This window comes from Camelus dromedarius, chromosome 12 (genome assembly GCF_036321535.1).
Source record: "Camelus dromedarius isolate mCamDro1 chromosome 12, mCamDro1.pat, whole genome shotgun sequence".
NCBI lineage: Eukaryota > Metazoa > Chordata > Mammalia > Artiodactyla > Camelidae > Camelus > Camelus dromedarius.
This window is the reverse complement of record NC_087447.1, coordinates 14,892,859-14,911,183: the sequence shown is the minus strand read 5'-3', so window position 1 is coordinate 14,911,183 and position 18,325 is coordinate 14,892,859. Positions and strand designations below refer to the sequence as shown.

The 18,325-nt window shown below is 39.4% G+C and overlaps 1 protein-coding gene across 10 annotated transcripts in view; it reads right to left on the bottom strand.

The window, feature by feature from the left end:
* AMBRA1 (autophagy and beclin 1 regulator 1) overlaps nucleotides 1-18,325 on the bottom strand; it is a 152,483-nt gene that overhangs the window by 93,522 nt on the left and 40,636 nt on the right. For 8 of the 10 annotated variants that reach the window (XR_004139188.2, XR_010383345.1, XR_010383346.1 and 5 more), the window contains one exon: nucleotides 2,515-2,601. The exons of the other annotated variants lie outside the window; for them this stretch is intronic. Coding sequence is in view for 5 of the 8 variants with exons in the window: in XM_064492400.1 (XP_064348470.1) it covers nucleotides 2,515-2,601 (87 nt within the window). In the remaining 3 variants the exon portion in view is untranslated. The remainder of the gene's footprint in view (nucleotides 1-2,514; nucleotides 2,602-18,325) is intronic. 10 annotated transcript variants of the gene reach the window in all.

Here is an 18,325-nt window from a genome sequence, read left to right as displayed (position 1 = left end):
AACTAAGGCTGCCTCTGAAATGCCTGTCATCAGAGGTGGTGTCCTGGCTAACCATCAAATGGAATTTCCAAGCAGGCCAGATGACAATCTTTGGAACTCAAACGTCTGTGTTATGGGACAACATGCTGTACTTGACACCTCTATATCCAAATTACCTCTGACTCCAATTACCAAACAATAGTAATTATTATAACATAGCAGGTGGGAATGGATGTACAGATGCCTTGGCTAAGATCATCAGAGTATAAGAACTATTTCTTTAAAGTCTCAACTAACAGAAATTTCATTATCTTTTTGGGCACCTATTCCCATGCATTTGGCAAGGATGAATCAAGAACCCTAAATGTTCAACAGACAGAAGCCAAGACTCCTGAGTTGTTCCTATATCTATCAAATATACAGAAATCTTTCAGCCGAAATTAATTACTGCTAGTTAAATTCTCAAGTCGATCAGAATAGAAAAGAATGTAAAAAAAAGTTTTAAGAGGAGAATGAAGATTCTTTTTTTAGAAACGATTCTGAAAAATGACAGTAAGTACACTCATTCCTCAGTTGACAGTCCACCCAAACTAATGGAAAAATTATATTATGGTGATAGAGGTAGAAATATGTTGATGTTGAAAGTAATATATAAAGATTGTCCTTTTATGTAGGGGCAAAATTTCAGCACTAGGTAGCCCCAATTGTTTAATTTCACTATTGGACAGGAATTCCCTAAGCTATAAAACTATGCACCAATGGTAAAGAAAAAAGATTCTTGGCACATTATTAAGTACAAGTACATCCTAGCCTCATCTTTTCAGGTAGAGGGAAGTTAAGGATCTGAATACCGCATGTCTCACAAAGGCTTTGACCAATACATATTATGTAGGGTGAAGTCTAAGAGGAAAAAGAAATTAAACGACCAGTAATGGGGTAATAATCATCCTCCTACTGAAGAGCTAGATAATTATCAAACTCTAAAGTGTTCCAAGTGAATATTTAAAATATCTAAATAACTCAAGTTTTCTTCAAGGAAGAATACTTCCCCCTCCAAAAATATCTATTTTGTGTTTAAAGGGCAAATGTAAAAAATACCAACACCACAAAGTATGGCCTTTCTGTGATAAAGAGACCTGAGTAGGGATAAATAGCAAATTTATTACATGAAAGGGGGACAAATAATTTTGGTCTTTAAGAATCACTGTTAAAATCTGTCAGGTTAAAAATTCTGGGGATGAGATTCCTGTTACTGTCCTAAAAGAAACCATTTCATAGCAAGAAGTTCTCTCAGTGTTTCAAAGAATTTGATTCATGAAAAATATTTCCTTCTCTTATTTAGGGCTTGCTACTTTCAAATATGAATAGAGACTAACAAACTTCCTCGCTTCAGTCACCATCTAAGTTGCCTTTTTTAAGTAAGATATTAGTTTATTAGGTTGGTTACAAGGCATACCTGTTTTATAGTCAATTCTCATGTCCCTTGATCCCTGGATTTACCATTTCTGAGGAATGGAAAAGGGAGTAAGAGGATAATGGGGCATCTTTTCACTAGTATCTCTGAAAGAGTGCTCAGTATCGTGACAAAACTGTGGCAACAATAAAATCATTCAATGTCACTGCAACCAACTTAGTCTAAGGTTTTTTCCAGACTTGAAATTCTTAATCTACAGCAAAGCTTATTTAGCCTTTTCTGATATACACTGTTAACTTCAACCCCACCATTATAAATTACCCTTTTCTTCAGGCAAAGCCTCGCAATGTACTCTCGTATTACTTAAAGAATGGGCAGGTTATTCCCCTTTTGGATCATTAACAGGATTAGTAAGTCCTGCTGTGACAACCCCAAAGAGCTGCTCACTATAAATAAATGTTACACGTCAACCTGGTCCTCAGCAACCAGTATAACATAAAGGTGGGCCTTGAGCTCATCTGATTTTTTTTTCTTTTTATCTCCTAGAGAACTTTTCAAATGTCTTCTAATCAGTGTAAGGCAAGCACATTAATAATATATCAACTCATTTTATTCAGTTATCCTTTTGTCAGTCATCTCTTCCTTCACATAGTCTCCAAAAATTCACCATCTGAATGAGCTTGATTTCTGCCTTTGGATGTTCTAAATTCCCTCCCAAGTAAGGATTTTTTGTTTGTTTTACTTTGTAAGTAATTTTCCTATTATTAAAAACTTTTGTTTCTCTTTTGGCTATCCATCTGAATGGCAACAGCCTCTCTGATCAGCAGAAAAGAAATATTCTGCGACTCTGCCAGTGGCCTCCTCAGGTCCCTCCACTAGTGTCCCACTTACAAAGATGAGCCCCAAAGGACAAGGGCTCAGTCATAACCCTCTATCACCAGAGGTTCTGTTCACTTACCTGTAACACTTCCCAATCACCTGAACCACCTGTCTCAAAACTGTAACTGAAGAGTAAAAGAGCACCAGGACCAGAGAGGCACAGAACGGGGCTTCCAACAGCTTGGCAACCCCAAGGGCAGCCCCTCCCCCCCACCTAGTGCCATTTCTCACTTCGGCCTTACCTCGCTGGGTCTGGGTAAATTGGGTGCTCTCTGGATCCTGCTCCATCATAACGGGATAATGAAATGAGGGAAGACTCCAGCAGCCTCCTAGCAGAGATTAAAAAAATGGCAATAATCCCTGTCAATTACCAACTCAGAGGTCATTCATAAGGAAAAATGGGGGGAGAGATAAATAACATCCCCCTTTGCGGGTAGCTAACACCTCTTATCTGGAATCACATCCTTCCTACAAGCTAAGTACTTAGAGGCATAAATAAAGAGCTCCAGAGCTCCCATACTGGATATGGCCACTGTATGATGCTGAATACTGCTCTTCTGTGAGAAACAAACAAGTGCTTCAGAGACATCATCTTATTTCTATTTGCAGTACCTCCAGTAGACAAATAGGAGGTTGGGATCAACATGGGAGAGGAAAATGAGGCATACCCAGAGATCACCATATAGTGCCAACATTCATCTTGGTGTTCAGTTCCTGCATGTCATCCTAATCCACATCATATTATCCTCTACTCATTCTGCTCTGCCCACACCTTTTTTGTGAGTACTCCTAGGGGTCTCTTAACAACTGGTAAAAATGGTTAATTATATAATCTAGCCCGACTGTAAATTCAATGATCATATGTGATACACACACATTTTACTGAGCACTTTTTTGGTGCCAGGCAAATACTAAGTACTTCGCATCTCTTTCTTTATTTAAATCATACCATAACCTGGAAAGGTAAGCATTACTACACACACATGAGAACAATGGGCCTAGAAGTTAAGTGTATTGCACGGTGGTACACAGCTACTGAGTGATAATGCTGGAGGGGACTCCAGTGAAGGTCTGTCAATTCCAAAATGATTCAAACCACTATGCACCCACTGAATCTAAACTACAATGTAGGTTCTGTATCACTGGCTTTTCCTATTTTTTAAGGGAAGCCAGAAATCTTGACTTTTGCATGAACTCTCCTGACTGTTATATTTTAGCTAAAACATTTTTTTCTCCTTTTCATACAGCAAGGGCCAGTTACAACACATCTATACACATGCCTCAGGGACCCCCCAATTTACCATGTCTGCCACACTGCTTCCCAACTCAAATGTGCCTTGGCAGCCAATCAAGCTCCTGCCATAGAACACGTTTCAAAGGAAATGGTCTCAGAAAGAAATGCATATTGTTCCTCCAGCAGCATCTTGCCTGGCTCTCCCAGGAACAGGTCTCCGGCTCCCTGCCAGACTCTTCTTTAAGGCAGATCTGCAGGATAAGGACAGCAGCTACCAATCTTTTCCAATTGAGTTAATTCAATTTACCGTTATTAAAACCAGCTGGCTTTAGGTATAGTCATGTGCAGTCACTTTATCCCAGTGACTGGCTCTCTGAAGCATTTCCCCTAACAGCCTGAGGAAGAGATACAGCAGAGGTCCTGTCAACCTAGCCTGCTACCTTTCCCACTCAGGACAACCAACCGTTACATGGTATTTTCTACCTAGACAAGGCTTATAATCCCCACCCTTATGACACGATAAATAGTCCTATCACTGAAGAGAAAGAATATAATGAAGCCAATAAGGAAGAGGTGGAAGGAATAAAATACATCTTCTCTCTGGTGGAAAACCTGAATCTTCAATGCTATTACTGTTTACAGCAGCAGAAATGCTGAGGTTCATCAATTCTAAAACACACTACCCCCCACCCCTGCATTTTAATACGTCTGAAATTGGGATGCATCTTAAAACGGTGTGATGCAGTTTAATTGGCAGGATCTTGTTCTTTCATAGAGGCACATAAAATAATAGCATGTCCTTGAATCTTGAAATACAAAATATTTGTGAGAGGAAGGGATAGTGAGAGATAGACTGGAGAAAGAAGAAAAGTAAAATTTTGAGAAGAGTATCTCTTCAGAACATTTATTCATATATAGTACTTACTCATTACTAATACATTAGTTCTATAGGAGCTGAAGAGCAGAAGCAAGATCTGGGAGCAGCTGACTGCCCTGGAATATTCAGAAGCTTGTTCTATCCCAAAGGGCTCTGGAGGGAGTCCTGAATATTACTGAGCCCTGTTGTATTATCTTCCAAATGACTGCTTAATAAGCAGAAGCCCTTTGGCAAGGAACATCCTCCAGAGTGACCAATATATATCCTTCTTAAGTACTTCTGCTTGAAAAATGATCCTGCCAAATTAGGAAGCCAGTATTACCCCCTACTATGCCACAGCAGGTACTGACAGTATTCAGAAAAAATGAGATGACTTTTCAGGGATGCTGGATGCTGGATGCTGTAAAGAAGATTCTTTAACCAGAAGAGTTTGGATTAGATAATTTCAATGTTAATGATTCCATTTTATAATCCTGCAAGCTCTACTTTCCGCCCTAAATTCCCATCTTAATTAGGAAGACTTCTTAAAACAGAGTAAAACCAGAATCTTAAGCTTAGTCTCTGGGGAGTCCCTGATGAGGTTCTTTTGGAAAGTGTATCCCCTGTGTCTACTTACCAGAAACTTACTAGAATCTATTGCCACCATTTGCTCTCCAGGAAATACAGTGGACTGGCAAGTCATTTATACATATATAGCATTTTAACTGCTAATACACAAATCAGGAGAGCCAATTACTACAAATAGCAACTCCATACACATGTCACTGATGAAACATTAAATTCCATAAATTACAGTTACAACACAAACATTACCCGAAAGATTAAAAAAGACTTCTTCAGTTGGTGTTGAATAAAGAAAGAACTAGAGTGACTAGATGAGTAACTATCACCACTACTCCTAGAAGCCTCAAAGAAAGATTTCTTACCCACAGTTAGCAAAGAGCCATCAATGGGGAAACGACACAACAAAACAGAATGGGATGATAGCTGAGTGCCTTCTGCTCTGGCCACCACAAATGTGACTTGACTTAATGATCTACCAAGCAGTGCAATAATACGAAATCAGGTAGGACTTAGGGAGAGCTCAGATAAACTTATTCAAGCTTGAGGCTACTATTTCATTCTGATCTATAATCTCAATTTAGAAATGCTTTAAAGAGTCACTGAAGCTCTGACAGAGAGAAAAAACACCTTTCTCTACAAGTTTGCCTGGTTCATTTTCTAAACCAGTCGTGTCCAAGTGAGGTATACCAGAGGTTATGCTATTCTGATCCACTGGAGAACAGGAAGAAAATATTACAACTTTTGATTATAATGTATAACCATAATGTATAACACACACACATACACACATACAAAGACTGCTCAAAAGCCTTTCACTAGCCAGAAGTATTTTCTTTTTAAAAAGGCCACTGTTCTATCAAACTACACACTACTTTCCATAAATTCAATATTCAATAGAATATAATAACCCCAAATATATAAAATATAAAAACTATAAGTATATAAAAGCACAACCATATTCATATACAGACAGAGCAAAAGAGAGAAAATGATAAAGCAAATGTGGTAAAATGTTAACACTTAGGGAATGTGAATGAAGAATATATGGGAATTCTTTGCACTATTTCTTGCAACTTTTCTGCAAGTCTGAAATTGTTTCAAAATTTAAAACATCCAGTATAAAAAATCTAAAAGTAAACCACTGAAAACTAAAGAGAAAACTATTCATTTTCAAAAGAATGACTTCTGAAAAAGAATTTCTTCAAACAGCAAGTTGCCCTCATGTTCTAAAAAGCAGGTTTGGTAAATTACAGGCACTGGGCCAGCTGCCTGGTTTTATAAATAAAGTTTTATCCTAACACAGCCACATCATTTACTCATTTACATATTGTCTGTGGCTGCTTTGGAGCTAGGAAGGCAGAACTGAGTAATCCTGATAGGGACAGGCCTAAAATATTTACTATCTGACCCTTCACAGAAAAAAAATCTGCCCCATCCATGCTCTAAAATCTTGCTTACATAAAATCCCTTGAAAGATAAGATGGAGTCACAAGGGATGGAAAGGAAAAACTTGAAATCAAAGTATTACACACTAGAATAAGTTATCAAAAATTAATATTAAGCCCTGCTAAAATCGTAAGTCAACAGGATCACAATTCAAGCTGTAAAATTCCTAACATTTTAAATGACTACAAGTATTTCTTCCTTCCCTGATTCATACTCTGAATATGTGCAAATATTCCCCAGATCAGCTGTATCATCTGATGACTAGGAAAACAAAACAAAACAAAAGTAGAAGAAAGCTCTGGGAAAGAACAAAGTTGTTGGGGCAGATAAAAATGGTCATCCAAGAGAAAAGAACCTTTGTTCCAAATTCAATGGATATCAGCGTTGAGGAGCAGAAAGTCTGGGTACCAGTCTAGACAGAATAAACAAGCCAGTGACAACTGTTAATAAACAATTATATCCTGAAGGTACTCTTTTAACTAGTTCTCAGATCACAGAGAAAATCAACATCCCAAAGCCAACAAACACGTTCAGACCTTCTCCAGTCACTGGAAACATTAACTGCTAAAACTCTGTGACCTTATATGGATAAGGAAAGTTGCTCCTAGAAGCTAAGATGCCACTGGTGCCCCATGCCTAAAGAGTAATTTCCCAGCCTGGCTCTCATGTCTGGGTGACATCTGCTAGTTCAGTTCAGGGGAGCCAAACCCAAACTAATAGTTCCCTTCTGCCTACGAAATAAATTCAAATTCCTCAGCTTGGCACCAAAGCCTTGCAGCCAAATTTCTCATTCCTTCTGGACATAATGTATGCTCTGGCCCAATGGTTTTCAAACTTTTTGGTATCAGAGTTCCTTTAACACTCTTAAAAATTACTGAGGACCCCAAAGAGCTTTTGTTTTTATGGGTTTTATCCATCAACATGTATTGTATTTGACATTAAAACCGATAAAAACTTAATACACAAGCACACATTCCACTGGCCACCAGTGACAACCTCATCAAACGTCATGTGGCCTCTAAAAAATTCCACTGAATACTCATGAAAGAATGAGAGTGAAAAAGAATGTCTCAGCATTATTATGAAGGTAGTTTTGACTTCAGGGATCCCAGGCCACACTTTGAGAACGACTGCTCTAGCTAAACTAAACACACCCTCACTATTTTCACCTCCACATTTAGCTTGGCCATTTCTTTTTTCTGGAGAATTCTTCCCCTTCTCTGCCTGTAAAAATCCTTCAAAGCTCAAATACCTGACTTTTCCAGCCAGAAGTTCACCCTCCCTTCCCCCAAACCCCATAGCATTTTAATCATCTCTTTTTTTGGGGGGGGGTAGGTTTATTTACTTATTCTTATTTTTTACTTAAGTGTAGTCAATTTACAATGTTAGTTTCAGGTGTACAGCAAAGTGATTGTTATACATATACATACATACATATTTTCAATTTCTTCTCCATTACGGCTCATTACAAGAAATTATTTATTTTTAATGGCACTACTAGGGATTAGACCCAAGATCTCATGCATGCTAGGCACACACTCTACCACTGAACTACACCCTCTCCCCTGCCCTTGAATCATCTCTTAAAAGGCCTTCTCCCAAGTCACCTTGTACTGCAGTTCTTGGTAATTATGTCTTGTCTCTGCTACTGGACTGCAAGCTACGTGAAAACAAGTATTGAGTCCAAGTCATCTTTTCATCCCAATTAAAATTCACATCCTAATTAATACACAATAGGAGACCAATAAGAATCTAAGTGAATACATCAGGAGGCCTAAGTTGATTTGGAAAAATAAGCAAGAAGACATATCCGACTGCCCCCTACCCCGATCCCCATGACTTTCAGACAAGGTTGCTAGATAGCCAAAATCTCACACTAAAATTCCTGAAGGAACAAGTTTTTCAGAAACTGCTTACATCACTCTTCATCTCTCTGGTCACTTAAGCTGCTCAGGTTAAAGTGCTGACATAGTTGTCCTGATAAATGCAGTGCAGCCTGGTGCCTGGGAGGCTTATTAAATCGTAAAGTCAGAGGCTGGCTACTTGCCTAGGAAACTACCACTGATGCTCCAGGACAGCCTAGTGCCAAAAGAGACCCCACAGGGGAAAGAGGACAATGTTTTCAGGGGGCTGAAGGGGTGGGAAGCCAAATAAACCTGGATACACTCTTGCCTTCTTTGTTTCTGCATCTTGCTCTGCAAGCTCCAGATCTCTGCCTTGGCGCATGCCTGGGCTGGGAGATGACAAGCTCTTATTCTTTGTAAAAAATAATTGTGTGTTCTGAAATGACACCTCTATTATGATTTCCAAATTGACATCTTTGCTTTAAAGCGGAGGCATCCAAGACTCCCCATTTCACACACTGGCAATTATCATTTAAGTTATCCAACGATAGGCATTCATCTGATCACTATAGGGCCCCCTAGTTCTAAGGGTGCACTTACAGCACATGATGTAGTTGCCAGCAGAGCCTGGTAGGCAATTTCTGCCCCTGCTGTGGGACCGACCAAGGCAAGGTGGCACTGCTAAAAGGCTAACATCAGGAAAAACCTAGACATACTACAGAAAAGAGCTCACTGTGCCTGTCGTGTGGATCGGCCTTATTTCACCATCGTCAAACAATTCACAGGGCTCAGAAAAATGCCTTCCACCAGAAAAACTTTAAAATATCTTTACAAACATTAACATACTCCTCAATGTCTCTGTGCAGTGAGCAATAGACGGTAAAACATCAGAGCACAACATAATCACAGATACCAGGAGGGAAGAAGCTGGAAACAATTCAAATGGTGTGTGCAATTGTGTATCTAGATATACCAAAGTCTTGCCTGAAAAGGCAGCCAGACTCCTCTGCGAACATCTGACCCTCTGCTGTTAGGTGCACCGTCACTGTTAATACAATTGTAAAATGATTGGTTGGGACTATGCTTAGCGCTTGTGTATCTTCAACACATCATACTATAGTTACAAAACATCAATTTATAATAAAAGCTCACTTTTGTCAGCATCTGAATTGAAAGGTCCAAGGTGATCTACACACATGTTTATTTACTCTGTCTCCAAATTATTTCTCTCTGGGAGACTTGGGAGGTCTGTCCACAGACCACAGACATTTCTAAACTGGGAATTTAGATCAGAGGCTTTTCACCAAAGGATGAATATGAGCACGTCAATGACAAGTTCCACAGCTAGTTCTGATATTCACATGCGCACATACCCACAACAAGCAGCAGCTGTGACGTGGAAGTTTGGACTTTAATTAAGAGGCAGTGCATCCTAATTGACTGGTTTCCCTCCAGATCAAGAAGAGATTTACAGAATTCGATAATCCTGAATTCTCAGCTAATTTTAGTCAGAATAATAAACAATTCCAAAAAAGTCTATCTCCATGCCCACTAATTCTACAAAGAATATGTGGTAGAATCATTTACTGCTTCAATAACAGCAAATTTTGCACATTTCTCCTTAGATTTTTCACATTCATATTCCTGACCTGAAAATTTAAAAACCGTAGAGGAGGGTCATTCAGTCCATTGACCCTATTATGTTGCAAACACTATACTCCATAATATGAAGTAAAACTTAGGGCCAACATCAGGAGGGCAGAGAGAAGTTAGTAAATGAAGCTTGCAAGAGAATGAGGAAAAAGGAATGCACAGTGGGCTGGGGCATTTATTAACCAGAGGCTAAGAGGCAGCCTTCCTGGCTCATGTCTGTTCAAGTAATGAGATTTCTGGAGTTTATAGAAATAGAAAAGAGGGCAGAGACTCCAGCTGGGCCCCCAAACAATCCACTGTTAGCCCGTGAGCCAACGCAAAGCTCAGAGTACAATAATTTCTCTTATATCCTGGGCTCACTCTGAACTGCTTCTCTTAGTGACATCTGATTTTCACTGATTCACCTCTGGGGGTATACTACTTGCCCTTCCACCCTGATCCTGACTTGAGCAACTTTCTTGATTCCTTTTGGACTCAGCATTTGACCCCACTGGAATAATTTATCCACCATTTCCCTGTCTAGACAATATGAAATTGTCATATAAGTGACACCTAAAGCACAATTAGAAAAACTGCAATTTCCACTCTCCTCCCCCGTTCCCCAAAAGAACTGCACATGCATGTCAATCAATACTACCCTGAAGGTTAACTCTGTGGAGCCTGGAAGCCACCTTACTAAGTATTATGCATTCCCCCCTCTACTATAATTAGAAGTTATAAATTGCCTTCTTTTCACTAGCACTAATGGTTATAATCTCAGAGATCTGAATGCCTGCTGAATTGATACCTGTGTAAAAAGTCCTTACAAACACATTATCCAGCTGCATTTTATTTAGCAGAATCCCAGACAAAAGGAAAAAGACAAGGCAAAAGAGGAGCGAAGCAATGAGAGAAAGGCATGACTCAAGACCATCAGAACCAGGCAGTATGTTTATAACTATCATAAATATAAGATGGTTTGAAGCCACTGCCAGTTATTTGTGAGATGTAATACCGAAACCCCCCAGCAAAGTCAAAGGACAGCAAATCATGAAATAACTTGTCAATGATTTCTAATGGGAAGGGGTTCCCCCCAGGGGACATATGTCTGGAGACATTTTTGGTTGTTGCAACTGGGTGGGGGGAGAGCACTGGCATCTAGTGAGTCCAGGCCAGGGATGCTGCTCAACATCCTACAATGCATAGGACAGCCCCCCACAATAAAGAATTATGCAGCCCCAGATGTTAATAGTGCTGCTGTTGAGAAACCTGCTGCTGTAACTTAGTAGTCTGAGATTTACCAAGGGAAACTCTGAGTAACTAATATATGAGGCAAGTCAGTTCTTCAGCTTCAGAAACAGACTGTAGTTTAATTTATCATCTTGTGTCACTTACTAGCTGTGTGACCTTGGGCAAGCTCATTATCCTCAGTGTCCAAATTTAAGGGGAAATCCCTATTTTACAAGGTTGTTGTGATTAAGTAAGAACATAAGTATAGTATAGTAGCCAGTACAGTCTAATAAACAGCAGTTTTATTTTTTCTTCCCTGGATTACAGCTCCCAAAAGTGGAACATGATATACCCTGGCCACCCAAGTCACTAAGACTAAAAAGGTGATTTCCTAGAAGGACTTGTGCTGTGGAAGGATGAGTACTATAAAGACATAAGCATGGGTATCTGAGCCCTAAGAATCACATGAACCTCACCCAAATAAACCAACAAGAGCAGTCAGTCATCCATCCACCAACCTGGCTGTTGGTCCATACAACTATTGATTCAAACCACAAATAATTACTGAGTGTCTATTATCAGGTATATATTAGTCTATAAAACAGATATGGTCCCTGTAGTAGCTCGTATCCAAAGGTGGACCCCAAAGAATCATACTACTTGGTATTCTTTCCCTGTGTGGTCCCCTCCCATACTGAATCGAGACTAGTCTGTTACTTGTTTTAACCAAGAGAACATAGCAAGTTCTGGGTCTAAGCCTTTAAGAGAACTGACAGCCTCCATTTCCTCCCTCTTGGAACTGTCACTTTTGGAAGTCCAAAGCTGCTACGTTAAAAGTCTGCCTACTGTGCTGGAGAGGCCATACGGAGAGAGGAGTCCTTGAGAGGTCCAGCTGTCCCAAATGAGCCTCCAAATGACTCTAGAGAGACCTCAAACATGACCAGCAGAAGAACTTCCCAACTGAGCCCAGTCTGCCCAAAGAACAATGAAAGATAAGAAAATTGTTATTTTAAGTCACTAGCTCTGCTGTGTGGGTTGTTATGCATTAGTAGATGAATTAGTTCCTGATCATCTAGAACTTGTAAGGTAGTTACAACAGCAGCATTAAAACTACATTCATGAAATTAGTTTATAAACCTAAAATAATCACACTGGTACTCAAAGAAACCTTGGCTATCAAAACAAAACACCAAACAAGATATTTGGAAACAGACTTCAAACAATAAAACTCATTGCAAACTTGCTCACTGTGTCCAAAGCATGAGGTCTTGGTATTGGTGAAAAGGGTCAGTGTCAATTTAGAAAGACTTTCAACTCTCTTCTACCTATCTCAGTCAGGCTCTCCTTTCTGAAACACACTTATGCCCTGGACAGCTCCTTTCAGTGTAGAAGGTGACCCTAGAATTTGGGACATTAAGACTACTTGTACTCCCTCTCTTTTCAAGAGGCAGAACCAGTTTCTTTTGCATAAATCATATAATAGAGTGCAGGAAAAATGAAAATAATATCTCATTCCCTTGCTATGGACCAAACTGCTTTCTCTATTATTGTACTCTCTAAAATAGACCCTCACTGTGTCTGTTGCAAGTGACTAATGGGAGTAACCAGAACCAGCCCTATCACAACAGCCATTTCTTATCCTCTCTTTTTAAGTCACCTTCACTTTTTTATGCACTTGGTTTTACTTGTGAGAGTTCAGTCTTCCCATGAAGTGTTTTTTGGGCAGAGTAACAATGGAGAGAGAAAAGAGTTGGCGTTTCTTAAGCATCTAAACTTCTAAAAGCAACTGATGTTTAACTCATTTAACCCACATAACAACAATTTTATAATTAAGGAAACTGAGGTTCAGAGAGGCTATTCAACCTACCCAAGGTGACACAATAGGGCCAGAATTTTACTCCAGTGTTGCTCAAATCCAAACCCTTCTACATGTGACAACAGAAGAGAGGGAACCTAAGGAGACTATGAGAGTTAAAGCAACACTGCATCACACATGGGACAGGAGCAAAAGGAAAATTAAAGGTGATGGGTAATGCAAATACTACAGAGATTTGAGGGCAAGTGATGTTTAAGGGTTCCTAGATGGTCTAAAACAGTGTTCTCTAACTTAAAGTATATCAAAATCATCTGGAGAACTTGTTAAAAATGCACAGTGCACACCCCCCACCCCAAGTTTCTGATTCAGTAGGTCTGAAGTGAGCTCAGAAACTCACATTTCTAACAAGTTTCCAGGAGATGCTGATGTTCCTGGTCTGAGGACCACACTTTGAGATCCACTGGCCAAAGACCACACTATTAATAATCTGATATATCTATGTCTCTCTCTCTAACCTTATCACATCCAAAATAGTACCATCTGACACAAATTTAGTGCCAAATTTAGTGGCTCTAGGAGGGATTAAAAATCCAGCAACTCTGTTAGGATGACTATTACAGCAATGGTCCTTTGCCTTAAAGGAGCTAACAGAAAATGACCAGCCCAGCTTCTACCTCAATTATGAGAACTCATAAGAGACAAGCATTAAAAGGAATCAGAAAAGCATGTAGGAAAGAAACTGGAGAAGTTAAAAAAAAGGAGTTTCTTCTTTTTTAATTTTAAAAGTTATATCTGCTGAAAAGGAAATTAAGGAAACAATCCTACTTATAATAGCATCAAAAAGAATAAAATACTTAGGAATAAACTTAACCAAAGAGGTGGAAGACTTGTACAATGAAAAGTATAAAACACTAAAAAAAAAAAAGTAAAGGTACAAATAAATGGAAAGACATCCCATGTTCATGGATTGGAAGACTTACTATTGTTAAAATGCCCATAATACCCAAAGCAATCTATAGATTCAGTGAAATCCCTAACAAAATCCCAATGGCTTTTTTTTTCCCTGCAGAAAGAGAGAGAGAAAAAAACACCCCATAAAATTCATATGGAATCTCAAAGAGCTCTGAAGAGCCAAAATAATCTTGAGAAAGAAGAACAAAGCTGGAGGCCTAACACTTCTTGGTTTCAAAACATACTACAAAGCTACAGTAATTAAAACACTATAGTCCTGGCATAAAGACAAGATATCCAGCCCAATGGAACGGAATAGAGAGCCCAGATATAAATCCTTATGTATATGGTCTAATGATGTTTGACAAGGGTACCAAAACTACACAATGGGGAAAGGACAGTCTTTCCAACAATCAGTACTGGGAAAACTGGCTATCCACATGCAAAAGAATGAAGTTGGGCCATTACCTTATGCCATATGTAAAAATTAGTTCAAAATGGATTAAAAACTTAAAACATAAGACCTGAAACTATAAAACTCCTAGAAAAAAATATGGAGGAAAGGTTTTATAACATTGGATTGGGCAATGATTTCTAAATATGACACCAAATACAAAGGTAACAAAAGCAAAAACAGACAATTGGGACTGCATCAAATTTATAAAACTTAAAGGAAACAACAGAATAAAAAGGCATCTACAAAGTAGGACAAAATGTTTGTAAACTATTTATCAGATAAGGGATTAATATCCAGAATATATAAAGAACTCCTATAATTTATTAACAACAACAAATTTAAAAGTTGACAAAGGACTTGAATGGACATTTACAGAACAGAATATATACAAATGGCCAAAAAGCATATGAAAAGATGCTCGACATCACTTACCATCAGGGAAATGAAAATAAATCACAATGACATAAACACCTGATAAGATGCTGCTGTCCAAAAAAAACAAAACAGAATAACAATGTTGGCAAGGATATGGAGGTGCTGGAACCTTGAGTACTGCTGGTAGGATTATAAAATGGTACAGCTATGAAAAATAGCACAAAAGTTCCTCAAAAAATTAAAGATAGAACTTCCATATGATCCAGCAATACCACTTCTGAGTATATATCCAAAGGAATTGAAAACAGAATCTCAAAGAGATATCTGAACACCCGTGCTCACTGCAGAATTATTCACATAGCCGAGATATGGAAGCAACATTAAGGTCCATCCACAGATGAATAGATAAGGAAAATGTGGTATTTACATATAATCAAATATTATTCAACAAAGGAAATCCTGTCATATGTAACAACATGGATGAACCTTGAGGATATTACGTTAACTGAAATAAGCCAATCACAAAAAGACAAATACCGCATGTTCCATTTCTATGAGGATCATAAAGTAATCAAACTCACAGAAAAAGAAAACTGAATGGTAGTTGCCAGGGGGTGACGGGAGAGGGAAGCAGAGAATTGTTCCAATGAGTATAGCATTTCACTCTTGCAGGAAGAAAAGTTCTAGAGACCTGCTATACAACTATGTGTATAGACTTAACAATACTGTACATTTAAAAATTAAGAGGTCAAATTTAAGTTATGTGTTTTTTATCACAGTAAGAAAAAAGACCCCAAAAATGGGTTACATCTGTGACCAGAACAAAGGAAGGAAAGGATAAAAGCCACCTTGGGAGAGTGAAGTGATCCAAGGAGACAGCAGGGAGACAGAGGGAAAATGAGAAACGTAAGTGAACATGTGTAGGGGCGGAAAAAAGTAAAAGGCAAAAAGATTCAAACTCACAGTCTCTGATGCAACAAGAGAAAAGGGCACAATGTTAACAAGCTGCAATTCTCCTTCACTGACAAGGTCATACTTTCAGCCTTTGATTCCTTTATTATTACAATTTTCTACTCCTGCTCTAACTTGATTTTAATTTTCCGTCAGGTGACAACCAAATCAATCAGCCTTTTCACTGGAACCTACCAGCTCTGTCCAAGGTGCTCTGCTCACAGGGAGAGGTGCAGACATTCTCCTCCAAGACGTTATAGAGTCCATCATTAGAGGTAGGTTACTTTCATACTGCATAACCTGACATGACAGAGATCTGCTCACTAAACTGTGCCCCAGGCAGCAAATGAGCTTGGCACCCCCACTTTCCCTCTTTGGAAACAGAGGAGGAGTTTATTAATTGTTGCTATTAAAAAGTCAGGCAGCTTCTCAGGTAAGGGGGCTGTCAGCATGTCAGCCTACAGCCAGCAGGGGAGCCCCATGTGGGTGAATTAGGTAGGATGGGTGGGGCAGAGAAGAGGGTACTGCAATGTCCAGTGCCTCCCCCTGGTGGAGCTAAGAGGTAGAAAATTTAGGCATACTGGTCTTTGCCTAGCCAGCACATTAGACTTGAGCTAATGCAGTGGTAACCAACACAAAATTGGAATTAAGAAGAAACAAATGGATGAAGTCAGCCCAGTGTAGATAGACTAAGACACAGAGAAAGGCCATGCCCTGACTAAAAGGGCAACAACAACTCGACTCCTGCTGATTGTTATTTTGTGGGAATGTAAGCCAGATCTAATTTTTTTCAACAGAATCCAGAAATCTGGATTTATGTAGAAAAACCTGAAATATTTAGTAACATCGTGAAGGCTAAATATACCTGAAGGTTATTTTGCAATATCTGGGCCAATGTAACAGACCTACCCACTAAAGCCAAATTTGCTTATGTGAACACATTGTCAGGAGTGCTCCCAAGAAGCAAAAGTAAAATGTCCAACATCCTCCCCCTTCCCATAAATATACAAGAAATCCAGGAGGAGGAGGAGAAGCTACCTGCACAGCTCTAACTGGCTGGGACTGATTACAATAAGCAAAATACATTGTGCAAACAGAACCCCATACACCTAGTGTTATTGTCTTGGCAAAACCTCCAACGCATCCTTTAGAGCACTACTCTGAACAAATACAGCAGAGAAGGGGATCTGAAGGGGAGAAAAATGAGTACACAAGAAATTGCTCCAAATGTATTTGCAGTATACACAGATCCCACTGTAGTCCCTGTAGCACTCCAACACTCTGAGCTGACAGAAGTGATTACATCTTTTCAAGTTCTCAATGTGTATACAAAGCACACAGCCTGCTCTACACCATTCAGCAACAGAGAGAGGGATGATGGGGGATAATTTAGATCAGTCTAACAGGTACTAATTTGACCTACAGTGGGAGAAGGGCTCATTGTCAAGCATACTGCCTGGAGGACCTAGAGGCTCACACAGTCCCCAACACCAGGACAAGCCTCCTCACTTGCAAATGATTCCCAAGACAGATATATAGCAAGGTTAGACAACCTTGCTTCAGGGCAGAAAGCAGAGGAAACAAGAAACTCTTCATGCACTTATGCCTGCTCTTAACCATCAAAGAATCTTATAAGAGCCAATACTTAGGACATCGTAATCCAAAGTACAGGAGAGAGAACAAGTGCAGTGGTCCCCACATACCTCTTTGGGCCCTCATTATCACACCACCTTCTATTACTATAGCACCTGACGCTCTTCGATTCCAAATTATGTTCACATAAAGCAGGGACTGGCAAACCATGGCCTGTCGGCCAAATCTAGCCTGCTGCCTATTTTTGTACAGCCCATGTGCTAAGAATGGTTTTTATATTTTTGAATGCTGAAAAACATCAAAAGAAGACTATCTCATGACACATGAAAATTACATGAAAATCGCATTTGTGTCCATAAAAAAAAGTTCAGTGGCACATTCATTCACTTGCATATTGTCTACGGCTGCTTTCATGCTACAATGGCAAAGTTCAGTATCTGCAACAGAGACCATATGGCCTACACAAAGCCTAAGATATTTACAAGCTTGCCCTTCACAGAAAAAGTCCCAATTCCTGATATAGCCAATACAACCAGGGATCACACTTCGAATTCAGAGAGGCTCAAATACTGAGTGACCTAGCTGGGCTGATGAGCAGAGAAGGTGAAAGGTTAACAGCAATGGTCCCCTCTCTTCCACCTTATCCTCACTCTCATATCACTGAAAAGGGAAGTGGGTTTTCTAACTACCCCTGAAAACAAATAACTCAAATATCTAAATGTTACTGCCTTTTATGATGGCGCAAGAAATACATGGATTCTCTCAAACATTTAAAAGACCCGGAAGACTAGGTGGCCCAAAGCCAATAAGTAAGTGAATGTCAAAGATGGAACCAAGGTTATGTCTCCCTCCCACAAGGCTGCTGGAGGAGAAAAGTACATGAACACCTCCAGGTGGCAGATGTTCAGAATTAATAAAACAGAAGTCCTGCTCAACTTTGAGGAGCAGATTCCTGAAAAACCCATGGGTAGAATTTACTCCTGAGAAACTTAAGACCTTATGGGAGAGGGGGAAAAACACAGGATTAAGGAGTTCCAATCTATGAAATTATGAATATCTATTAAATTATGTTCACTGAAGTAA